The sequence below is a fragment of the Dicentrarchus labrax genome, unplaced genomic scaffold (assembly GCF_905237075.1).
Source record: "Dicentrarchus labrax unplaced genomic scaffold, dlabrax2021, whole genome shotgun sequence".
In the NCBI taxonomy this organism is placed as follows: Eukaryota; Metazoa; Chordata; class Actinopteri; family Moronidae; genus Dicentrarchus; species Dicentrarchus labrax.
This window is the reverse complement of record NW_026136720.1, coordinates 16,185,185-16,211,752: the sequence shown is the minus strand read 5'-3', so window position 1 is coordinate 16,211,752 and position 26,568 is coordinate 16,185,185. Positions and strand designations below refer to the sequence as shown.

The following is a 26,568-nucleotide window of genomic DNA, read 5'->3' as shown; positions in this document are numbered from 1 at the left end:
AATTAATAGTTGGCAACTAATTGATTTGTTTTTTTGCAGCTCTGATAATAGATGGCAGCAAGCATTACTGTTGAAGTACCATAGTTGGTGTTAGAAAAAAAAGCAGTAATGTCCTCTCATTGACATAGAAGTGGTGGTTTTAGACACTGAGTAAACTACTGTGATGTGAAAAGCAGACAGTCGCCATAAATTAGGAACACAAACCTGCTGCAGCAGCTGCGACGTAGACATGGAGCAGAAGGGGAGCCGTGTGTGGCATTTCTTCACTACTTGGTATTTAAAGCTTTTCAGTTTCAGGGTTCTTGCTCTGTATTTTGGACCCTCTCTAAAGCCATTAAAGTTGATAACAAACTCCCTAATATCACAGATAATTTAGTTGACCCAACTGCTTGTAAAGTCTAAGAGAGGCAGCACATCCATGATAACTGCAGTCCCATGTGTACTGATGTTTTCTTCTTTGCTTTTGTAGTGTTAGCTATTGGGCAAGGTGATTCGTCACCACGGCCAGCTGCCGAATGAAATGTCAACATCATTGATCCTAGTTGCTCTTGGAACACACAATCCTGAAGTTCAGCAAGTAAAAAGTGAAAAGAAAAAAAATGCACTGTTTGATGGATCAGTAACACTAATCTTCCTTGACCCAAAGAAAACAACTCCCTCTTGTCTCTTTCTGTGTTTGTATACCAGTATGTGTCATCACTATAATGTTAAAATGTAAACTACCGCCAATCCCTTTTTATGTATACACAGTCACTTGTCATGTAGTGAGCGGTCTCAATCTTTTTTTGCCCAATCTTCAAGTCTTTGGTCTAGTGTGCTTCCAGCCTAATGCTGAAAAGCTGACCATCACCTACACACACATGTTGATGTTGTTGGCTGTTACTGTTGAACCTTCTTGTTGGCTCATTTGAACTTTATAGGCATTAGAAGTTTGTTTAATGCTGTGTAAACCTACAGATGTACCGCGTCTGTAGTGATGAGCAAAGGGTTATATAACAAGCTCTCTGACACATGTTCAGGAGAGGAAGTGATATCATAAGTGATACAAATGCAAACATGTAATGAAATAAACTACATGTTACTGGATGCAGTAAAAATGAAAACATGTTAGATATTTTAAGGATCTCTTTTTGACCTTTACTGAGCAATTAATTCCACATGAAGAGATCCTTAGCGACACAGATTGAGCACTCAAAAAAGTCAGCAGGGCTGCCTAGCAACCAGGTACCGCTTCAGCAAGCAAGACAAGCTGAGGAAGGAGGGACCAAGTCAAAGCCTTGAAATAGTCATTGTGAAACATCAGGGATCAATCCTTTTGTGCGATTAACAAGGTTTAATTTATTGTGAAGCAGTTGTCGTTGATAGCACAGAATTCTTACATATTAAGTATGGAATGACTTAAAAAAAAATATCCATTCTGCTGCTGTTCACAGTCTGGGGCCGCTAAGAGGTGGATAGCCAGAAAGCTGGTTCAGTTGCTTTAACACTCACTCCTTGTCAAGGAGAGAAAATAAATGTCCCTAGCCCTGTGGGGTACCCTGGGAACACAATAACATATCTGCTTCACTTTTAGAAGCTGCAGATTATCACACCTTCTTTTTAGTTCTTCAGCACAATGTTCAACAAGATCAGAGAAGTAAAATAATGTGAAAAGGAAAGTTTGAACGATTGCATATACAGAAAGCGAGATTGATAAAGAACCAATGCAGTTTTGCTTACATTTCCTGCTTTTAAAACATGCTCAGTGCTTTAGTCATATAGTTTTGGAATATCCATATACATCATACCCTGAGGCACAGATTTTAGGGTCAGAAACCCAGACCAAGTGTGCAGTTCTTCTCCTAATGTCTCAAACTAAACCTACACCCCATGATTTATGTTAATAACTTTTCTCAGAGTGTATTTCTCTAACTCATTCCTCCAAAAGGGAAGGAAAATAATCATTTTATCTACAGGCTCTTTTATGTGTGAACAACTGCATGCCACATTTACTGATAGTAAAATATGATCTCCAAATGGTGATTGGTTATAAAACCCAACATCTGGATCTTGTTTCTAGCCTTATTAGCCCCAAGGAGCTGCACAACACCCAAATTATTTTATTGAGTATAAAACAATGCAGGAGGGCAATCGTAACAACAGAACAGAATTACCATGATTTATAAACTCCAGTCTGTAACCACTGCTGTGATTTCAAAATGTCATCATTACCCAATATAATTTGCCAATTAAACAGCTACTCAGATTTTATACTGTTCTTACAAGATGCACTTGTACACAGAATATAACCACATTACCCTAATCGTTCTTATTCTTATATTTACTCTGCCAAGCAAAACTAATTTCACAGCACTTTAAAATGCTCCACTGTGTCTGTTACTGCCTGCACTTTAAGGTTGTTGTTACCCACAAGTGAAAAGGTATAGCCTTCTAGGAGTTTAGCTTGATCTTGCAGTGAAATGTAATTCACCTTAATCCACAAAGTGCAGTAGTTAGTTCAATACACAAAACAGCATCACAGTACAAGCACAACCCCTTTTACTGTGATGCTGTTTTGTGTATTGAAGGGTCTGTGGTTCCCCTTGAAATGCTTAAAAATCTCTTCTAATAAGCCAACCGTCTTGAGGGGGAAATAATTGGTTGTGCAGAGTTTTATCCACTAATAACCATTTGCTGTGCGTCATTAAAGCCTGCCTCATTCGATCATTTAATTAGTCTTGGCTAACAGTTACCCTGGACAACAAGCATTTGACATCTGGTATTTCTAGCTACCTGTGACTCCACCACACCACCAGGGCCTTCATTTTTCCTGACCTAACTCTGCAGTGACATGTACATGCTGTCCACCCCACCCCATATAAATGAGGGTATACACAGAAACACCTCTGTGTATAATGAAATACAGTTCAACAGCAGCAGAGACGACGTCCTGCAAAATGATCATGAAGTTGAGTCAACACTACTATAAAAGAGTTTAAACAAAAAGTGAACATTATAACCTTCATGAAGGTAGGCTTTATTGCAAGCCTGTTGTGTTGGACTGCATTACTTTTAGTAGTTTGAAAATTCATATTTCATAGCTTTCTTTCTTTGCTTCCTTGGCATCATTTGAACTCCTTTAGTTGATGTTTCATTACAATAATGAAACAGAACACCTGCTTCTGCTTTCTAACTTGTGCAATTATAATTATCACATATCTTAAAATCATAGTGACAGTGCAATAATATGCTGCTGCAGAGATGAGGAAATCAACAATAACCCTTACTGTTCATCACTGTGTAACAGTAAAAATAATAATTATATATAAGTAGTCATAATTACTGGTTGGTTGTTTCTCAGACTAGTGTGTTACAGTAGACGGAGCTCTAAAGCTTTGTGTCAGCATTGTTAGTGTGTACATTTGAAGGAGAGACCTCATTCTTGTCGTCTTTTCCCTGTGTGTGTGCTGGATCCCTGCTGAGCTCTGGGGATTTTGCTCCTTGGAGGTGATCATTCACCTCCCAGCTGTGTGTGTGCACCAAGTGTCAGCTCTGCTTTACCTCAGAACGTCTTTGCTGCTTTTGCGTTGGCTTCGCAGTGAGCCTGCTGTGTCAAGATGGCTCTAGAGATAGAAAGACCCAACAATCACTACTAGACCCCCCTCAGTTCATGTAACAGATGGTAAAAAATAACCCACCTCTCTTTTTTCCACACCATTAAATTATACATTCTGTTGGTACATTCAAGTGCAAGATTTGTCATGTCAAACTACAGTCCATTGCTTTTGTGGCGAATTACTGGCACAACATCTGACAATGTTGTTTGTAGCCTTAATGTTACTAGGCTGGCGAGTTTCTTTAATACCCTTTACAGTGTGCTTAAAAGTGTTCAGCCATAACCTTATGAGCACTGACGGAAGAGGGGAATAACAGTCATTATCTGGTTATCATGGCACCTGTCAGTGGGTGGGATATATTGGGCAGAAAGTAGGGATGCACCGATCCACATTTTTTCACTTCCGATCCTGATACCTGAATTTGGATATCGGCCGATACCGATACTATTCCGATACCAGAGCTCTGTTTGCTTTAATATTATTATTATCATTATTGTTGATTTTATATGAATACCAATACTACTTCAACAATCAAGTGGTGGTTCTCATTTTGACCCAATAATCCTCGTGCTCTTTCGTGTGGTGCTTTTTTAAATGTTTGATTGCGTTCGTAGTGTTGTACTATGCAAGGGAGCTTCTGCCTCTCTGAATCACGGCTTTGCTAGCTGGCTGCAAACTGCGGAATGGATTTCCTGAGCGGAGGCATGTCTCATAACTCTCTGTCTCATTGAGCCGCGCCTCCGTTCAGGAAATCCATTCCACAGTTTGCAGCTAGCTAGCAGACTGGCTGGCAGGAATCACTTGTGGGGTCATTTCAGCAGACATTGTTAAAGTGCAGACATGGCTCATGGATATCGGATATCTCTGCAAGTTGGATCGGGAAAATCCGATATGTGAATTACGCTGGTATCGGTCCCGATACCGATACTGGATCGGATTGGCCCCACCCCTAGCAGAAAGTGAACATTTTGTCCTCAAAGTTGATGCGTTTAGAAGCAGGAAAAATTGGCAGTGCAAGGATTTGAGTGACTTTGACAAGGGCCAAATTGTGATGTCTAGACGGCTGGGTCAGAGCATCTCCAAAACTGCAGCTCTTGTGGGGTGTTCCCGGTCTGCAGTGGTCAGTACCTATCAAAAGTGGTCCAAGGAAGGAAAAGCGGTGAACCGGAGACAGAGTCATGGCTCATTGAAGCACGTGGGGAGCGATAATGTTATGGTTGATCAGTGTACATTTCTGTATGTTTATGTAAGTTTTATGCAATTTCAATATTATTTATAATATTTCTATACATCATTTGAATTATATTAAGGCTTAAAGTTATGTATAATAGAGGACGTGGCCGTCTTAAGTGACAGGTGGGTGCTGTCACAGACGGTTGTTTAAAATGTTTGGATTAGTCAGCGAAGTCGAAACTGCCAAGATGGCGACGGCCAGAGCCACCACACTTTGAGCTTCAAAACTGCTCCTCAGACACCTATGGGTGATGTCACAGAGGCTACATCAGACAAGCGGCGCAAAAATAATATATTACAGTCCTTTTATAATTTTCTTCCTGGAATTGATTTATTATCGAGTAGTTGGTTGTAGTGCAAGAAGGAGGGATGAATGGCTGCCTCCACTTACACCCAGCTGGCTTTTCAACAGATTTGCATTGTTAAATATATATAAAATTATATTAATATGTCATTATGGAGACAAAGACTCCTGGGATACTCGGCTTTGTATGTAACTGTGACTCCCTGAAGATCCACTCTAGGTACACTTACATAATCACGTTGGAGTAAGTCGGCCAACATGAGGGTAATTTCCCTAGTTGCAATGTGATGTAATAACTGAATATTAGTCAGGGAAACTCCAAATCCCAGGAATAATTAGGACTAGTTCATTCCTTGGTGACTTTCCCCAGATGATTTAACAGTAATAATCTGTTCAACTCAGCACAATAATCCATTGATAGTAACTGAGGAGCAGTTCTTTCCTCAGACTCACTGACTGTACAGTTTCCAGTGCATGCATTGCGGGCCTGTTCTGACTCAAGATAGGAATTCACTGCCTTTTCCATTGTCCTTTGTTTATCCCCAGCTGTCATAAGCGCTGCTTTCTGTGTTCATCAGTTTTCTCTGCCCTTTTGCCACAACTGAACCTCATTTGTAATTTCCACTACATCAGAGCCAGCATCTGTCAGGCAGGGAAACCATTACTTTAGGCGATTTGAAGAAATCTGAGTTTTCACACCCATGGATAGCTGGATACAACTACAGGATCAATCTCTTCACTGACACAATATATGGGCTAATCTTTGTTACCAGTACCTTCCCTCGGCTGAGCTGTGCTGGTGTCACGGTCAACTGAATGTGTAATATGTGTGATCACACAAGCCACAGGCAGAGAAAAGGCACCTTTTAGGACTTGTCATGTTCATTGGCCAATATTCTTGTTGCCCCTGCACAACATGAGGTGCTAGGATTTTAGTTTCCTGTGTTTTTGTTTTCTGATCTTATAATTTATCCAACAGACTCAGGCAGTTGCAACAGTATTTTAAACATCTGTACAATCTAATATTCATTACAATATAATTGCAAATAATTACAGTTTATGTTCTGATTGTGTGAGAGAGGTGTTGCCTTCAACCCTTATGGTACAATTTGAGGACAATTTTGATCTTCTGTTTATCTCATCCACTCTTGTGGGTAGGTGAATTAAAAAAAAAGAACCTCTTTCAATAAAAAAACTAATACAATAATACAAAACAATATACAGTAGAAGCTACATAGCATGATACATCAACACTAGGGGTGTGAGGATATCAGCCGAGCTGTCAACACCTTGTATAAGCCTGTTTTAATATACTCCTTTCAGCAGTGCTTGGTTGGAGATGTGAATGCCTTTGTGGATGCTATAATGAGGTCTTTTCCTCCTTTGTGACCTTCATTGACTTTTAATATACAATAGCACACAGTAAAAGCCACTAGTGCCCCTTCTAACTGACTGTTGTTCTGACAGTGATTTTTGTCTTTTTAGGCTTTGGATCAAATGTGTAGAAATATTATGGAATTGATAGCAATGACAAAACCATACAATTAACTCCTATAAAATTGCATCAAACAAACAAAATATTTTATAAGCGTTTACTGGAGGTGGTGGGAGGGAATCTGTTTATCACTGTTGAGTAGGTATCTGAGGTTGTTGTAGAAATGCTGAACACTAAAGACTTCAAAGTGGAGTCCTACACTAACCCAGCTGCACTCGCCCTAGGGCACTACACAGTCATGTTGGCCTGCGTCAAGGAAAACTCGTGCCTCAGTCTTCCCCAGTGATTGAATGTGGTCACACATAATAAGAGATACAATGATTTGGTAACACAACTACAAATTGCCATCAGTGTAATTTTCCAGCTATTTTCCCCACCAACAAACACATGAGGCTCAAGTGCTGATGACTTTTAGTCACTGCATAGTAATGATACAGTGGTAATGATAAGGACATGACATCTTAACTGGTAAGGTCAACCTCATGGTAACACTAAATCAGTATGATGCAATGTCTGGGAACCATGAATGGCTCTCTACAAAAAGTGTGCCAATCCATCAGATGGTTTTGGATATATTTAACACAAGTGAAAAATTTAAACCTGCTGGTGGCTTAGAGGAAAAGTCCGTAGCATTCATGCTCTGGGCATCTTAGATATCTGTGTAAAATTTAATGGCATTCAATAGCGCTTGAGACATTTTACAAAAAAACAAAGATGTGGTGCTAGAGGAAAAAGTCAGGGGGTCACCCAAGTCAGTGGGCTTCATCCCCTGGGGACCAAACTATCTCTACAAAATTTTATTGAGAATCTATCCAGTACGTTTTTGGATATTTCAGTCAGCAAACAAAATGACATTGCCTGCCCTGCTAAAAAAAAAAACTAGTTCTCCACATCCCCAGATTCCTATTCCTGGTTTACAGCTCCAGCCTCAGAGGCAGAGGGGGTGGCATTAACAGTAAGACAACACGAACAAGCAAGTCTTAACATTGTTAGGACATCTGGAATCCAATAAGGATCAAGGATGCTTGATCTTATTCCATCAGATCACTGGAGACTGTGTCTTCCTGTCCTCATTTTAAAGTTATACTGTCCTGAAGCAATGGGCAATGAGAAATGAGAAATCCATACCATTAAAACTAACCGTGAGTGGTAATACATTTACTAAGGTCTGTAAATTATTATGAGAGGGCAGAAGATACAAACATTTCATTCTAGATGAACAGCTCAAGCTCGTACCTAGAGTCTGTTGAATAGAGGTCTTGTTTGTGTGTTATCTACTCCTGGCAGTATGTAGTCCTGCTGTAATATCTCAAACATAGAGGTGAGGGGATTTAGAGACTATTGGGCAACTGTCTTGTGTTATTAATGGAAAGGAGGAGGAGATGAACAGGCTGTAGAGTCTGCCTTCTTATTTTGAGTAACACATTTGTTCGCAGTTGCTCCTCCACACCCACACACTGCTTTGTTCATATGATACAATTATTTTATACAGAACATCTTTCTAGTCACCAGATCTCCCAGGGAGTTTGCACCTTTCCCACAATATATTCCTCCTATGTTTAGCAGCTTTTCATTTCCACAGCACATGTTCTGTCACAAAATCCCAGCGAAGGAACAGATAGAGTATTTGTTACTCATATTATTGCTGGTACTAAACGCTCAGGTTTTAGATCATTCGTCAGTCCAGTTGGACTAACCTGAGGCCTGTGCAATGAAGAAGTTTAACATACCATATCTTTTAGTTACCTGGCTTCACTAACATCCGTGATCTTACTTAGTCATCACATGACACTGGCTATCACTTTGGTAAATCAACCCAGGGTTTCCCAATCCAGCAATGAGCACATTCACATAAACTGGGTGGAGTTCGAAGCATATGACCTATCACGAAAATGAACAAGTTTCAGCACAGAAGCATTTTTTACAAATGAATAATATTGGACAAACACATAATCCAGACTAAAAGCAACACAGTTGCAGCTGCCAAATGCAGAGAGAACAGCTGGCAAAAGAATCAAGGACTCTGAATGTGTAAATTAATAGGCTTATAATATCACTAGCCTATTATTAGAGTAGATCTGAAAAAAATTATATTTGTATTAAAATAAAAAATAATGTGGTGCTTAGACGTATTCAGTTTTAGCATTATTTCAACTGCAATGACTGTGTCGGCTTTTCCACAGAAACTAAATAAGTGGTCGGTTAACTAACTTTCAAAAAAATATTATTTATATAACAAAGTTGACTTCATAAAGCAATAAAGCAGCTCAAATAGTGGTTGAAAACTCACCCACATTACCTGCACCCAGAAAAAGGTGGCACGGTACATGATCAATCTCTATAATGAAACATATGCAACCAAAAGTTATAATACAACAATTCATATTCAACTGCATTTGAATACTGAAATATATTTTCATAATAAAAATAAATAAAATAAAACATTTCTTTTAATAGCTGCAACAGGCAGTATGAAATGGACTTGGTAGCAAATAAATATAAAAACATAATTCAAAGCGGTAAATAAGCTTACTTTCATATCTTAGTACAGCAAGTACATGGCTTTAATGCTTCAGTCAGTCTGTTGTAGGATGATAACATCAGTCAGACTTTATCTCTGATAGAAAACATCATCAGGAAAAGCCGAAGGGCTTTGCAGGACTCTAAACAATCTTTCCCTTTACGCACCGCTCCAAATGGATCAATAATTAATACACCCACGGGATCTTCTATGAATGGTGATGTCATTTTCTTGGAGAATTGATTGGTCAGTAGGCGGTGCTTATATAGAGTTGATCTCTTATCTTGAACGTAACCTACTCTGGAGCAGGTTAACTGTTCAGCACAAATAGAAAATCTGTGGTCAATCCTGTAGTTACCTTGCTAAGCCCCAAATCCTGCTTTGTTCTACAGGCGCCTGATCTTTTCCCCACACACACATTGATTATTTATTTTTTATTTTTTCTGTGATAAGACTCCATTCCGTCTTATGTTTATCCCACAGGGAGGTAAATGCATAGATGCTTCGAAAATACATGCTCAATCACAGAAAGGGAAAGGGAACCCTATTTCTTCAAAAAGCATCAATAGCTTTCCAGCATGTGATACACCTGCCTTTTATCTTCTAAAATCAGAGTCTATTGAGTCATCACGGTGTAGTAGCAGTGCAGTCATTTTAGGAATCTGTGGATATACCTTTTTTATGTGGAAGCAAGGTTGTTGATTGTGCATGAGACACTAATCACCCTCATATTGCTGAAATTTGTTGAGTGGGTGTGCTCTATTTTAGTCATTTGTAATTTACCGTATCTGTACATTCTTTCAACTAGTGTACGCTTAAAATGGGAAATAGGATTTCATTAAACAGTCAGGAATAACTATATCTTGGAGAAAAGTAGATCTATTATACCATAGCTCAGTGATGGATGAATTGATTGGCTGTGAAAGCTGAAATTTCATACTCGTGCCTAAAAAAAAAAAAAAAAAAAAAAAAAACAACAACTCCTGTCTCAGTTGATTTGCTCCCGAATGCAGCTTCTGTTGCTTCATCATGTGGAGCTCTCTCAATAATTCATTGTGTTACACAACTCATACCTTGTTCTCATCTTCACCTTTGACTTGTCTTTCATCATTTAGGTGAGATGTGGTTTGGTTCACAACTCAAATATGTACATTGCCATTGTGAAGGAGTGAGTTTACAAATGCAGCATGTAATACACAACTATGTTAGTCCATCTCAGTGTCTTCTAGGCTCACTTAGGAAAGCATGTCTTCACTCCAGTTGACTAAATACAGACAGATCAAAGTATCTTAAAATGTCACCTTAGACAGTAAGGAGAATGACAGCAGAGTCCCAAGTGGCTCTCAGCAGAGACCTCATCATCAAAGGTGGTTTTAATCATGAAAGGTGTTTTCAATAATGAAGAAGCCTTTGGACATTGGCAGTTGCTAGGCAACTCCATCAGCATTACCCTGGCATGTCAAGGAGCACTGGTTGGGAGATTCAAAGGGTGAGACATGCAAGGGTATTTTAGCATGTGGGAGAAATGTGGGATTTACCAACGTATGCTGTGAGGTGTTTCTTATTTACTGCTTTATCACAGGTTTTGACGGGGGTATGGTGGTGGAGTAAATCAACTTTCAGGGGCCTACAATGTCATTGCTGTAGTTTTGGATCATTTGCAGGGACGTAATGCAATGCATGCTTTCTCTTTGTTCCTCAGACAAGCCCAGTGAAGTGGCAGTGAAAGCAGGGAGAATGACTTGCCTGTTTACTTATCTGTAAAATGGGGGAGGGGAGGGGAGGGAGTTATAGGATACAATTGGTCACTTTTCTGCATGAAATGAGGGAAGATTTGAAGGTATATACATACCATTACAGCCTTGGTTTAGCAATGTATGCGTATGGAATAATCACATTACAAAGGATGCAGTATAATAATGCAGTAAATTGGGCACATCGTGATACACTTGATTTCACTGCTTTTGAACGAGTAAAGTTTGCTTTTTTTAGTGATCAATCTAAGAGTCTGTCATCTAATCTGATAATTACCATAATTTAGGCTGTAGCAAAATCCTCATCACAATCATTCTGAGAGTGCACTGATTCACTGAGCATGAAAGCTTTCAAAATGTCTCGTTGATGTTGGCATAAAACAATTAGCAAAGAACAGGAAAGACAATTTAAATGACTAAACGTCAGTTCAACATGGATGATGCAAAAACCAAAAAAATCTTTTAACAATCTTATTGTTTTGGCAGTATGGTTCACCCCTTGCACGCAGGTTGTGTTGAGACTAATCATCACAAGTTTCCCTTCTCTCTTTTTTTACCTTCTGTGGTGCCTCTTCTTGCTGATAGTTACAGAAAAGGGAAAGTCTAGTGCCTTGAGGCTCCGTGCGGTAGTCCAAGTGGAATGTTTGACAACAGAAGCCTGAACACATGCTGTGTAACCTTCACTGACCTCTGCAGTCCTATGTATGCATGTGAATACAAGGGAATGCTGTCAAAGCTTCCCATATGTCCTCACAGACAGACAGTTACTGAGATTAGCACACTTTCTAGTTCCTACTTGTTAGTGTCTTCCAAACATAAAAGGGATGAGAATAAAGTTTTAGGAGCACCTTACGATGTAATGCTGTCCATATACAGCTGCACCATGTGTTTATTTATATTGTTAGTTAAGCTTGTTTATATTTAACTTAATCGTTTAGCCAAAGTGATCTCTTCCAACTTCACATTGTGTCTTACCAGCAATGAGAAATCCCAAAGATATTGAACATACTGTAATATGAAAAATGAAACAGCGAATCTGTTATTTAGTAAATTGATAAATCAGATGGAGAAATTGAGATCAGTTAAACTGACATTCAACTAATGAACAAATAGTTTTTGCGAAAATTCAATATACTGTATCCCGCAAAATGTGTTGATGTGCTGTTGTATTGGAGTGCTTTGGCATGTTAGGTGTTTGTGACATTGTGTCCACAAAGCTGAGCACTTGAGATTGTTTCCTGGTAGCACTCATTTATTTATTTATTTATTTATTTTGCCTTTTAGTGTGGACAAAGCTTTCTGTCAGAAGTTCTGTCTTCATCCTTGAGAGAGCAGCTCAATAATTGCTCTTGTTTTACTGCTCTAGACAATTGCCCTGTGGAGTAGCCATCCATTTTAGAAAGACTGTTCCATTGTATGGGTACACACATTTGTGCATGCCGTTTTGCCTCCAGTTGAACCACGGTGGAGGTTACATTGAGTCGATGATGATCTCTCTTGATTCGACTCTTGCTTGTCCCCATTGAATCCACAGGCGCTATTCATTAACACTGATCAATAGGACCACCACAGTGTATCCTGCTATCACAGTTAACAGTCAACATAGGCAGGATGGTACAAGTAAATGGTATGTACATTGCCATTATATAATTGTTTATCGTTTCATGCATTAAAGAAATGGTTGTTTGAACGTATAGATCAGACATTTTTATTGTTGACATAATGAAATGTATTAATTAAAGTTATTATTATACCTGGAAGACTATTACTTTTAAAACAAATGCAGGAATCACTTTTTCTGCTGTAAATCTATGTCTAGCATGTGCTAGTGCTGTTGATTAGTTCAAATCCAAATCCAGACATTTGTGTGTAAAGTATTTGAATTCTGCATATTTTGCTATATAAATGCATAGCAACCGCCCTCTACTGTTTGAAAACCGGCTGTTTCAACTGAATTTAGCTATTGGCTGATCTTGAGGCAGGGGACGTATGTGGTGGCAGCTTATGTCACCAACCAACCTCCAGACTGTGGCCTGATACAGACACCGGAGAATTAGCTTAGCTTACATTACAACAGTGGTAACACATAAACTTTTACAAATGGCTGTAAATGTGCTTCTAGTTTGTGTAAAAGCTCCAGCGGACTCTGTGTTTCAAGTGCGGACACGAAGAGTCTGACAGCGGCTGCTTTTAGGTTTACAAAATGTAGCAAACTTTCTGACTTATGAAGGATAAACAGAGTTCCTTCTTCACAGTTCTTTAGTTCTGAAATACATGTTTATTACTTGAAAAATTATCAAAACAGCAGTATAACTTTAGTCTGTTTTATTCACACCAGCATGTAAGTCATGTTGATGACTTAAAACAGTACACTGTGACAAACTTACAAAATTAGATGATATTATTGTTGGAATAAAATCCATTGAGTATTAATTTCAAACTAGACATCCATGTGTCTGTAGATGAGGGCATATTGCTGTGTATACATTACAATACAGGCCGACATCAAAACCACCGTCCACTTAATGAGTCACAAGTTTTCCGTGGAACTTGATCGATCGGCCGCCTGCCTTCAGAAAAACCAGCTCCATTTACGTGTGTGTGTGTGTGTGTGATTATTTGTGTGTGTAAAGCAATAGTCTGCATCACCATCAGATCCACTCGCTCTTTGAGCAGGCACCTGCGTCTGTTGGCCTCTCGGCAGACCTAGGGGACATCTGGCCCCTGCTTCCAATCTGACTTAAGAGGAGGGTTTTATGGGTTGCCTGTATTTGCTAGACCCGCGTTATGTAATTGTGTTGCATAAGTCCTCAAGGGGATTATTGGTAGATTGCTAGATACCTCTTCCCGTCTGTGCTGTAGAGGAGTGTCTTCTTCAGACCGGGGGGGTAATGGAGAAAAAAGCTCCATTACTGTTTCTTGAATAGATATTCTGGAAATTCTAAATTTATATTTCTATGTATTTATATACATCTTCTTTCCTACTCTTTCTCCATTTCATATATTAATTTATTTCCTGCTTACTTACCTCCCTTTCCACTTCTTTGTCAGGTGTGCGCACCATGTCGTCTAAACCTCACCCTCCTCTGATGAAGAAGCACAGTCAGACAGACCTGATAAGCCGCCTGAAGAGCCGGAAGATCCTTGGAGTCGGAGGCGAGGATGATGATGGCGAAGTGCACCGCTCAAAGGTCAGATTACATCACATGATGTTTTATTCATGACATTTTTATTCGAAATGGAAAGTACTGCAGACAATAAAGGGAAAATAGCACAACAAACTGCTAAAAATGTAAGCTTGTATGTTAAACCACCATCAGTCAGATGGATAATATTGTAGCAATGTATAAGAAAAAATTGCACTTAACCACAGAGGCATTCATTAAACCCGCGAAGAGCTATGGATTCCTTTTAAAAGCCTCAATTGGCTACTAATTGGCTCATCACTCTCATAGTGTCCCATTGTGGGCATTTGCTCCTTATGCTTCAGTGAATCTAGATCACGTAATCCCATGAGCTCCCGCAGCTCCACTGAGATGTGACTGTCTCCTCTGGGAGACTCCCTGCCTCCTGCATCTCATGTATTATATTTCTGCCTCATGTATTTGCACATTAATATAGACAGTGCACAGTGATGTGTTTGTCAAAAACCCAACAGCACACATGCTGGTTCATGCCAGTAGACTCAAAAGCACTTGTCGTATTGCAGACTGACAATAATTTTTTGTTCTGTTTCAGAGGGCTCAAATATCAAGATTTAAAAGATATTTTTTGCAAGAATGATAAGCAGAGCAGACTGTTCCTCACTGAAATATTAATCAGGCAAGTGGGAGAAGGGAACAGAACAGAAGGGAGCGGGCATACGGTGGTGGCTGATAGCTTGTGATGAGATGTCAGCCCCCTTTTCTCAGCCCTCCTGAGTGTTTGTTTTCTCTCTCAATGTTTTAGCAAGAAGCCTAACCCAGACATCTGCCACTCAGATCCCTTCCACAAAGCGTACTGACGGATACATGCACCGATAAAGAAAAAGAAACACTTACTGCCTCATGCCAATGAAGCTTATTTACGTTGAGAAAGATTCTTTGTTAGATACTGTCTGTAATGATTAAATGGTGATCCAGCAGCCGTCTGTACAAAGTAAGACAATACTTTGGCTCATGTGGTCTATTGTACGTGCTGTTTTGAATAGTAGGTTTCCCTATTTAACTGTGGCATTGACCCTAATTTAGAAATTAAAGTATTCCACTGCATTGTGCTCTTACTCTTGAGTTGTTCCATTTATACTTGCCACAAGTGCTTAGGGTAAAGAGACCCATGAGATTCAACAGTAAGGTTAGCTGCATAGCAAGAGTTGGTTTGGAGGGGAAATGGTTGCCCCTATCCCTGTAGTCCCTGTAAACAAAGGAGGGAAGTGCTCCTGTAGTCCGCTGACTGTCTCTTCCTGTCTTTTTTTTTTTTTTTTTTTTTTTACTGCTTAGAGATAAGAATACTGTTCCTATTACTTATACTTCAGTGGGAGAGAGGCTTTGTATGTGTGCTACCATATGTGAGTGTAACTGTGCCAAGACATATTTCCCTTCTTGCCCATTGTGTCACTGTAAATTTATTTAACCTACCGGTACACCACTTACATCATGTAGCCACAATACTTTGACAGCAGAAGCCTTCATCATTAAGGCATACTATGATGTTTTGTGTGTATTTTGTGTCCCAGAGGATTGCCACTGAGAGATATATGAAATGGAGATGTGACTGCACAAGCTGACAACATCCATCAGATGAGAAGCGTACATACTACAAATGACAAATACAAGTTTGGTGGATAAAATGTTTCTCCTTAATATGTTTCATGCCCTCCGGCTGTAAAGTTTCCCTTTGTTTACTGAACGTAGCTGACTGCGTGACTGAAGGCAAGGCCATGGCAGCTGTGATTAAGCATCTCTCTCCACAAACAACATTGTGTATTTCTTCCTTTTTCCTGTTTCTCCCTCTCTCCCCAACTCCCATCCGCTCTATTCCACCCCAAGCCAGCCCTGTGCCATCAGTTGACGCTCAGTTCCCTTTGACTATTTCTCATGCCAGTCATGAATATTTATGTGTTCCTGTCAAAAACAACCCCTGAAACCATGGCACAGGAAGCCTGATTCACCTGATCATGATCACAGCTGGCACAGATGGATTTGTGTACAAGCACTTCAGTTGCAGTGCTGAAGGAGAGATGTACTGGGTCTAGTGTGTAATTCTTCATCTTAATATTTTTAGGAGTTTAACTTCAAGGGTGTCTTTTCTAAAGGGCTCTACTCGGAGATCAAAGCTAGTGGCAGTCATGGGTGAGAGGAAATGTTTAAGATATAGAAAAAAACATCAACACAAAGATTCCCTTTTTCCCCATTTCAATTAAGACACTTTGAATCTTCTCATGTCTTCCTCTCTCCTATTTATGACATCATAAAAAAGCCAGTTCTGTGATACCAATGGGCCCCTTTGGCCCATTGGTATCACTCCATTTGTGTGTGAATGCATGGTAGTGTGCAGTAGTAGTATGAATTCACAAAGAATGGATTGTGGCCACTGATAGCACCATTAATTTTACATTTCTTATTACTGCTATTTACCCTGTCTCAAGGTCCGATTCCCAGAGATATTACACTAATAATATTGCAGTGAAAACACACCCATTACGTTTTGCATCTCAGTTGTAATATTTGTTAAGTGTAATGAAGTAGCATCATGGTTAAGCAACGTTTGTGTCAATAAATGTTATAAATGCAGTTACAAGAACAATGCTTTCCATCATCTCTTAAAATTAGAACATGTTGTGATTCTAATGGTAATATATAATTTTATTCTGATAATATGGTATTAACTCCCCATGCTCTTTCATTTATTTGTATCTGCAGGGTGTCTCTCATTTTTCTTCAAAGTGTTTCTAATTTAGGGTGCTTCAACAGTGTACTCTCCCTCATGCCTCTGGGGGCACGGACAGTTGTTTTCTCTCTCCAGTGCACAACCAGCGTGTAGCCATTGCTTCTGTTTCTCACAGCAGTAGGTTTTATGTTGTTTTAGAGTTTTATTCCCTCATGGTATCAGGTTTGTACTGTCTGTGCCATCTGTGAGCATATGATTTACTGTGAGGCAATAACCTGGCCACAGTCTCTGCTGCCATATCACTGAAAAGTGTGGGTCTGACACCCCTTATACATTGTGCTTCAGTTATCACCAATCCTCTGAAATATGAAAAATAATTTCACTCTATCAATGTACAGTACATTGCAATATGGCAAATGTGTATAATGCCAAACAGAAGTTATCTTACTGTTGTGCATTGAATAAGAACTTTTTATGTGAGAAATAAATCTTTCAAAAACTAATTTTGTTAGATTTTAATTTCACAGCTTGCTTAGAATAAGTAATGTAGATAACACAAAGTTGCAAAACAATAATATGAGTTGCTCTTGATGGCGTGTTTTGCAACTAACTAATGCAAATTTTTACCTTTTGCAGTGAAAATAGGTCTAATTAAAATAGTCATAATTTATCATATTTTAGATTTGAACCCTTTAGTACATTCATGTGGATATTTGATGCAAACATGACACGGAACAATCAGATGGTAGAATACATTACATACACAATTGTTTTTGAAAATGTTCCAGATGCAGTGCTCCATGACATTTACATGGTGGCAACAGCCTTGAAAACCCTTGTTTTGATTACTGTAGTGTATGACGTGAATCATTTTCTTTCATTCACTCTGACATTTCACGGGCTTGTTAAGCAGAAAACTACTTTGCAATTGATATTGAGTTCCCTGTAAACACTGTTAGCCAGAAAATCATTCATCTTCTCTGTTTTAGTGGTTTTCATGCTTCAGTGTATTTTTAGTTTCAGTGATGCTATGCCTCACTGCAACACAAGAATAGTTTTTGAGGGAAGAGATATTTACTGATCAAGAGAACTCATTGATGATAGGGGAGTGATAGGACCTGAAGCCTTTGGATGAAGCAATTCAACTTCACAGTCAGCTAACTATTTTAATTTATCTGTGAGTTACCGTCTGTTCTGACAGAAAACTGGGTTTATTTTTTTCTTGCCCTCTGTGTGGTTTATCTGGGACAGTTTGTTTACCTCTGTGCCATGTGTATTTTAGGATAAAAAAACAAAAACAAAATCTGATGTTGACAACATCACACCACCTCCCATTTTAGAAGCAAAATGTTTGTCATTTTGTTTGACAAATAATGATTAATAGTCAAATGTGGTGGTGATACATTTCCTCGTATCAACTAATGATTTAATTGATTAATTGATTGAATATTCTAATTGTTGCATGACTATATCACATCAGTCCTCAGCCAGTTATAGATTAGCATGCTGGTAATAACAGACTGAACAGAAATGGAGCCACAGGGAATGCTTGGATGCCTTTATATTTCATGTGAATACATTAGTGCTTAATGGAGGAGAGTTAACAAAAAAAAAAAAAAAAAACAAGTTGCCAATTATTAGCATTCCAGCATCTTCTAGCATCTGTGATAAGAGATGCTTATCCTAACAGATATTGCCAGGGAAACACTCGGGTGTGTCTTCTCAATATTGCAGTATGAAAAGATTCATTCTGTTTGGCATGTCATGAAATATTAACTGTCTTGCTGTTCAACGACTATTGACTCAGTTTGTCATAATTTTCTCCCACTAAATGCTTCAGACTCTCAGGATCATACATCAAGTATTGCGTGGTACTCCTGTTGCTAGGATTAAGTTAATTTGCAGCAAATAAGGGTTTTCTTCTGGCATAGACCAGTTAGTTATTCATCCAAAATACACTGCACTTTGTTGTTATGGCACGACCCTCTTAATCAACAGTGGATGATTAAGGAGGTGAAGACATTTACAGTCTCTAATTAACATCCTAATAGGTCCTTCTTTGACACTCGGCCTCTCTTTTCTTCTCTCGCCACCGCTTTGTTTAATGTGCTTCTTACCAGTAGCTCGCTGCAGATGTGTTGACAGCATTTAATACACCTCCATGGAGAACACTTTATTCTTGGCTATGTGGCTCTTTGTTGAAGGCTGTCATAATTGATATCTGTTAAGATGACATGATTGCTGTTACATTTCCCTTCTCATAACTCATTTCCCTTTTCTTTTGTCTTTCCTTGTTCGCTCACAGATCAGTCAGATGCTCGGAAATGAGATGAAGTTTGCAGTGCGAGAGCCGATCGGGCTGAGGTAAGACTTCAACCGCTCAGAACAGCTCACAGTTAACACAGCAGACTGTGTGAGGTCATCCATGTGTATCACTTCCAGCAAAGTTAACGTAATGCAAACAAATGTGCAGTCAATAATGGTTGCAGGAAGTATACGGTACATCATGTTTTATGTCTCTTCTTAGGGTGTGGATACTCATCTCAGCAGTGGGTTTCACAGTTATGGCCCTGATGGTAAGTGTTGCTTAAATTATCAGTGAAGACGTTTCACATTCACAACTAAAAGGTCTACATACAAGTTTAATGGTGTTTGTCAAAATGGAGAATTTTCTGCCATTATGAAGGACAAAAAGCATTCATTTTAGAAATAAGAAAAATCCTGTTATGCAGTGAGTCACTGTAGATTCTTTTCTAACTTATCAGGGAAGGACATCTGGAGAAACAGCCATGTCTTTGTCGGCCATACCACCTAAATTCTCAATATCTTCAGTGTTCAGGGCATATGTAGTGATTCTAACTCACAGACAGGAACACTTTGTCAATTCTGCTGCATTTTGGGGCCTTTCTCGGGCATTTCGGGAGGACAGAATGCTGTTGTGTTGATATTACAGAGTCGTGTTGTGCTTTTGTTTTCCTACACAGGCCCTGGTGTTTCCCAACCAGCTATACGAGGTTGTTTTTGAGGAGGAGCTCTCCACAATTAACATCTCCATTCGCCTTTATGGAGGAGCGCTGCTAAGTAAGTCGTCGCTCCTAAAATGAAAAAAAACACAAGTTTATAAAGCCATTCATGCTGCCTCATGCATAGCTGCAGTACAGTGAATATAATGCAGCAAACACGAGGGAGTACATTCACTGTGCTGCAATGATGCTGACAGACATTTTAATATTTATTTATATACATGCTAAAAATATACATGGCTCGACTGCACGTGGTCTCTTGTGATAATGCTTTCTAATGCATTCATTACAATTCACACACACATTCAGCAATGTACAAAAAGCTGCAAAATCATTCCTTTAGGCTACAAACAGAGGCTGTATAATTTAATTCAGTTCTGTGTATCTACAGTTCACCATGAGAGCTTGGTGGGTACATAGACCAAATTCTACTACTGTAATAGTCACAGCAAAAAGGCCTCGTGTATCAGGTCTAAATCTGCTGAGAGCTCAGTAAAGGATGGCAGAGCAGTGTATGTACTGTATGTATATGTGTTTGTGTGTGGGTTGGCCTGGATCTGAGAGAGGGAGGCAGTGTATTACTCTACATTGAAATGATTCTGTATGCTCAATCAATCACGCATTAAATAGAGATTTTTTTTTTTTTTGCTTTCCTGTGCCATGTCACCCACAGGCGACAACTAATGCTCATAAATATGCCAGGTAATTATGGCATTTGTGCTTTGCTCCCCTCTCACGGAAAAATTATATTGCCGATGTGAGCAATTATTTTAATGGCCTTAGTTTGAGAAAAGGCTGTCAGGCAAGTCGGTGAGTCAGTCACTCAGTAAGTGATTGCATGGTTTGTGATAGCTCTGTGAAGAACAGTGTCACTGTGACACAGAGGCAGGTGGCACACAGGTTGATCTTTGGTGGGAAAGTAAGCAGGAACATAAAGAAGGATAAGATAAAAAAAAGATTATAATTGCCAGGTTGTCACTTCCTGCTAAATTAAGCCAAATATGTCAGAAAATCCAAACCTTATATAGGCATAGGAGCACAAAATATTTAATCTAATATGTTCTCTTAATGTTCCTCCTTAATTAATGGGAATGCCATTGAGAAGCCTCAAACTGTACTTACATACTGTATACATTTTATTATGTAAAATATGAACAAATCAAAAATAACCCTCTCTATGATTGCTGCATTGCCTGAAGACAGATAAAACCTTAATCATGGCACTGTGGAGGCAGTTATGAATGAACCAGCTTTCAGTCTCATAAGGCCAGCAAAAGAAGGGCTTCTTTATTTTAAATGTCAGCAGGGCTGTGGGGATTAGCAAAGAAAAAGGGTGATGTCTTACAAGACAAGGATGGGGTCTCATCTGCCACACAGATGGAACCTGGCAGGGAGAGGATATAGTCCATCAGCCCTCCCACTTTTCTGCCCACCCCTTCTCGTTTCCACAGTCTCACGTGTGTGTGTGTGTGTGTGTGTGTGTGTGTGTGTGTGTGTGTGTGTGTGTGTGTGTGTGTGTGTGTGTGTGTGTGTGTGTGTGTGTGTGTGTGTGTGTGTGTGTGTGTGTGTGTGTGTGTGTGTGTGTGTGTGTGTGTGTGTGTGAATACAGGGAAATTAACTGGAGGAATGGCGGGGAATTAAATGATTGAGCACAGGCTTTTATCAGAATCAATGAGTCAAGGCATTCAACGGAATCAATAGGCCAATTATCACCGTGTGCACCACAGACTGCAGTTAACAGTACAGCTGCAAGTAAACTGTGCTCATAGTAGTTTTATTAATGGAATTTCTCTTGAACGTGTAGGAGTCTTCTTTCCTGAGCTTCCAATTCTTTTCTGTTTTCATTCCCATGCCCCCAAACCTATAAATTCCCTTTTTATCACATCACTTTCCAGGCCTGGCCCTCATCATGTGGAATGGCCTCTACACAGCGGAGAAGATCGTCATCCAGTGGACTCTGCTCAGTGAAGCCTGCTACTTCGCTGTCCAGTTTCTAGGTGATTCAAGTTTTCCAGTACATCATTTTTACAGTTCTTGTCTTTTTGTCCTGGGCTGTTAGAATCACCTCAGTGAGCATTTTCTGTCACTTCTGTATTGAGTTCAGACAAACCATTAGTCAGAATTGATTTTACCAGAGAATTGTGCCGCGTATGTGTTGATACTGCTCTCTTGTGGTCAGAGTGTAGAGTCACAGCCTTGCATTAAATTAAAGGATGTGTACATGGGGGGGACTTCACATTCAGGTTTCTGTGGGAAATTTATTTTATAAAGTTCAGCTGAAGGTAATATGAGCTTCAGCAGTTGGTTACAGAAATCAAGTTGGTTTCTTCCAAAGTTACAGTCTAACAGTCCAACATTCCCTCTTTGTGTTATCATCCTTTATCCCAAGCTAAACAAGGAAACACAAAAAGGAATTTTGTACTAAAAACATTAACTTTGAATGATACTGTCTTGATTTGTCTATTTGTCTAACACAGACTGACAATTGCAGCTGCTAGCACCTTTATCAGTGTTGTTTTAAGGCAGACTTGCCAGAGGTTAATAAAGGAAAGTCATGTCCAATGTGCCTTTTGCTTATAATTAAAAAAACATATTTCAAGTACTAAATGTTGCACTGTGGTTTCAGTGACATCCATCACCTTAATGGAGATCGGCATCCTGCCCAATGCTGCCATGCTCCTGCTCCTCAGTCGAGTGCTCTTCCTGGTGGTCACCATGGCTTACTACTACCACCTGGGCCGTAAGCCGAAGAAGATCTGAGCTGACTGTGCGATACTTCCAGGGAGGGGACAGCTGAGCACACATCACAAACGTGGGGTCAGAAGGTTTGGTTATTTGATTGGGGCTTGGAGCATTACTTTGCTACTGGATGCACTCTGCCCCCTTCCATGGGACCTAGCCTGTTATAACCCCCAGTATTCAACAGATGAGCACACATCCCAGACTCTACAACAAGAACAAGAAACCTCATAGTGAAAGTGAACTACTCTTTCAGTGGGGTGTGAGGTCAAGTCCCTCTTGACACACATTCCTCTTTTGTTCAGTTCTGAGTGCTGTTATTATAAAGAAGGAACTTGCAGTTTGTAGTACATTGTGTTCTTGGCGTCACCTAGTTATATGATTTAATATGTACAGTACAGAGTAATTTCCAGCGATGTTGTTCATGTACAGCTACATGATTTCCAAATTCAGTATTTAGTGTTATCTGATAATAAGTTGCATCTTGACACAGCTTCTTAATCACACTCAAGGACCAAGAGTTTGTGTTATAATGTGTTTTCTGTTTGATGTTAACTCATACTTTATGTATGCTAAAGTGAAGCCTGAATATCTGTGCTCTTGCATACTTCTCTGACAGCTCCCCAGTGAACACACTGAATGGAAAAAGCATCAACTGGGCTTAGTGTAAGATTCAGGTGCAGTCAGATAAGCGAGAACTCCTAATGGTCAGTTTTTACTCTCAGTCATGCCCATTAATCATATTCAGATTTAGACTACCCCCCCAAAAAAAGATGAATCTAAACATTTTTCAGGGACAGAAATATTTTTTTTTATTCTTCGAGGTCAAGTAGTTCTACCAAAGTGAATAGGAGTTTTGTGCAGAGTATTTTCACTACTGAGATTAATACATTAGTAATGTTGATAAATGCACATGAACTGACTCATAGAAGCGAAGCAATGTAGTTCTCTCATTGTCGTGTGCGTGCACTGGTAGGCAGGACTTTAGCCTGAGCAATCTTGCAGAAAGTATTTAACATTATAACCTTTACTGTAAAACTAGTGTCACAAGCCGAGCATGTCAGTGTGTAGGGCAAACAAACCCCGAGCTGGTTCCTCTTCAGTGATGTAGCACAGTTTTTTACACCCACCATATCCTTAGCCTTGCCTTAAAACTACTTAAAAGAAAGGTCATCAACACTGCATCCTACTTCTTGTATATATGTAAATAAAAGTATTTACTATGACGTGGTGTTCTTGTGAACCGAACAGGGAACTTGTTCAGTATAAGTGAAATGATTTTCAAAGGTTGATCTTTCTTTTGCCGTGTGTTATTTTGTACCTATTTAAGTGACATTTGTGTTTTTTGACGTCATGCATGCAATATAATCCAGCAAAAGAAATAGCTCAAACTGTGTAGCAAGCTGCCACCAATACAACACAAAGCAGATAAATACAGACGTTAATGGTGGTGAATGGATGCTAAAAATGGCAAACAGCCAAAAACAGGACCATTTTAATTAACAAGGCAGTAAAAATAAATGTGCTTTAAAACAGATATTGCCCAACATTTGACAGTTTTCACCCAATTTATACGTTTAGTACATTTTCTACCTCCTGATACTTGGCACGCCCTCGGGTATGTCACATTTCAGCTCACTGTTTTAGAGTAAATGCTAATTTGTCAACTCTGATCTCTGCACATCATCCACCTATGGCCAGTCAAAAAGACACCCTAAAGACAGTTGAATCGTTATGTAATTTTAACTTGAAACATTATTTTAAGTCGAACAAGAAACATACTGTAGGTCTCCTCCAAAGGTGGTCCATGTTGTTGGAAATGACCACGTTCAGTCCTGGCCCAGAAGGGAGTGGTCCTGAGGTCAGAGTGATTGAGGGTTTGCAGTTGCGAGTCCGGCACTGAAGGCAGATGTGCTTGTTACTTGGGTGAGCTTGCAGTTCAGATAGGGAATGGGAAACATGGGTGAGGTCTCCCGGACTCCTGAAAAGTTGTAATTATCCCTTTTCCAGTGTTTAATTAGATGCAGCTTTCCAGAGTGACATTGTGTGCCCCAACCTACTGCTCTGTCCTGACTAGCATGGTAATTATGGAGTTCAAGAAAAATGTCATTCCATTTCCGTCGATACTACAGGCCTCAAATCATCATCCTGGTGAAATGAAAAGGGTCTGTTAAGCAGGTTATTTTAGGAGAGATGGGCAGTTTTGGGGGGACGAGCAGAAGAAGGGAGGCGAAGAAGCGATTTCTTTGCCTCCCTTCGCCTCTTTCATCCTCCTGGTTCTCTGACGTAAATTAGTCAAAAACATCGGTGAGCTGAGTCCTTGAAATTTTAGAGGAATGGTGAGTTGAGCTATTTATTCCCTCTGATGTAGATCGAACATATATTGTACTGTTGTGAATAGCATACCAGGTCAAACTGTTTCAAGTTGTAGCATTGTGTTTTTATGTATATATGTGCTATATTGTACCTCAAAAATTTATTGTTATGAATTTTCACAATTTAGTTTGAAATAAAGGACACTATTGTTTATTTTGAAGACTTCAACGGTGATTTAATTCTTTGTTCCTCGTCCTTTTTGATGGAGGTATGGAGTATAGTGGCTGCAACAAAGTATTATTTCATTATTGATTAATCTGCTGATTGTTTTTCAATTAAACAATTCATAGTTTGATCTATAAAAAAAAGGTGAAAAATCTGAATTACTCAGTCACAATTTCATAAAGCCCAATGTAATATCTTAAAATTGCTTGTTTTTCTATCCAAAACCCAAAGATATTCAGTTTACAGTCACATATGAAAGAAAGAGAAGCAAATATCCAAAATAGACAAAAATGTCTGATTATCAAAATAGTTTCTGTAGATCAATTAATTGACTAATAGTTTCTGCTTCAGAAATATACTTTTCCTGCTGGATACTGGAGCCCACAACTTCAAAATGTGTTCAAATTAAAATGCATTAATCACTCTTAAATAAAAAAAAGTTGACAAATCAACTACCTCGAACTTACTGAAATACCTAACTCACACTGAGAATCATAAGGTTGAGAAATGCTTGAGAAGTGCAATTCCAATCATGTTTTCTGTGTGAGATGAGCCTGAGTAGGCTTCAAACTTGCTGTATAAGTGATGCCCAGCAGCAAGGGTGAGACTTTAATTTTATAGGTACACACTCACTGATTAAAATGTCATGTTAAATTCAACAAAGCTCCACAAACCAGAACATGTCTCAACAGATCAGCCAGAGAGCTCTTACGTAATTGCATCCTTTGTTTGGTGTTTTCTGTTTGGAAAGTGTTGAACATGTCACAACACGATCATTTATTTCAGGTCTGCGCAGAATCTACCTGGTGTAGTTTACCGCACACACTCCTGCCTAACATTCACCATCCCTAGTTCTCTCGCTCCTTTTACACACACATTGGGCAAAGGGTGAAAAGGGGGATTGTGTGGCACAGGAAATGTGTGTGTGGTTGGGGGGTTTATAGGCAAAAAGCTCCATGTGTCCCTGTGTATGCCTTCTCCCCACACTTTCCACTCAATATATTTAGTCCTGGTTTATTTCTTAAGGCATGGTTGTAAACAGCATTTTAGAATGGCTTACAGTGGGTCGTTTAAAATGCAGCCTGGTATGGTTTCTGGTTTACCCAGCAACTATATGATGAAATATGTTGTTGTTTTTTTATAAATTAAACCACCCAACAGTATATACAAGTACAGCTGAAATGATTTGATTAACTGGTAAGTTCATCAAGAGAAAATTAATTCATAATTTAATCAGTCATTTAAGTTATTGGTAGTCACAATGCCAAATATGTGATGGTCCCAGCTTATCAAATGTGAGGATTTGCTGCAGAGGCTGCAATTTAAGGTGAAATGAGGAAAAACTGCATTATAATGAGATACTGTAGTGCTGCAGAGAGGCCTTGGCCCACAAATACTTTTCTCTAGTTTAAAAAAAAAACGGTTTGCTACAAACCCCCAAAAATGTCCCATCATCATGATTTTAATAGTGATGAAAATTAAATTTGTCATGCA

At 39.2% G+C, this 26,568-nt stretch overlaps 1 protein-coding gene across 1 annotated transcript in view; it reads left to right on the top strand.

Moving 5' to 3' along the window:
* Window positions 1-25,069, top strand: part of LOC127352883 (tumor protein p53-inducible protein 11) — a 34,013-nt gene extending 8,944 nt beyond the window's left edge. The window contains exons 3-8 of the mRNA XM_051381671.1: window positions 13,955-14,094; window positions 19,077-19,135; window positions 19,299-19,347; window positions 19,756-19,852; window positions 21,690-21,791; window positions 22,421-25,069. Coding sequence (XP_051237631.1) covers window positions 13,966-14,094; window positions 19,077-19,135; window positions 19,299-19,347; window positions 19,756-19,852; window positions 21,690-21,791; window positions 22,421-22,554 — 570 coding nt within the window. The 5' untranslated portion in view covers window positions 13,955-13,965 and the 3' untranslated portion in view covers window positions 22,555-25,069. The remainder of the gene's footprint in view (window positions 1-13,954; window positions 14,095-19,076; window positions 19,136-19,298; window positions 19,348-19,755; window positions 19,853-21,689; window positions 21,792-22,420) is intronic.
* The last annotated feature ends 1,499 nt before the right edge of the window (window positions 25,070-26,568 follow it).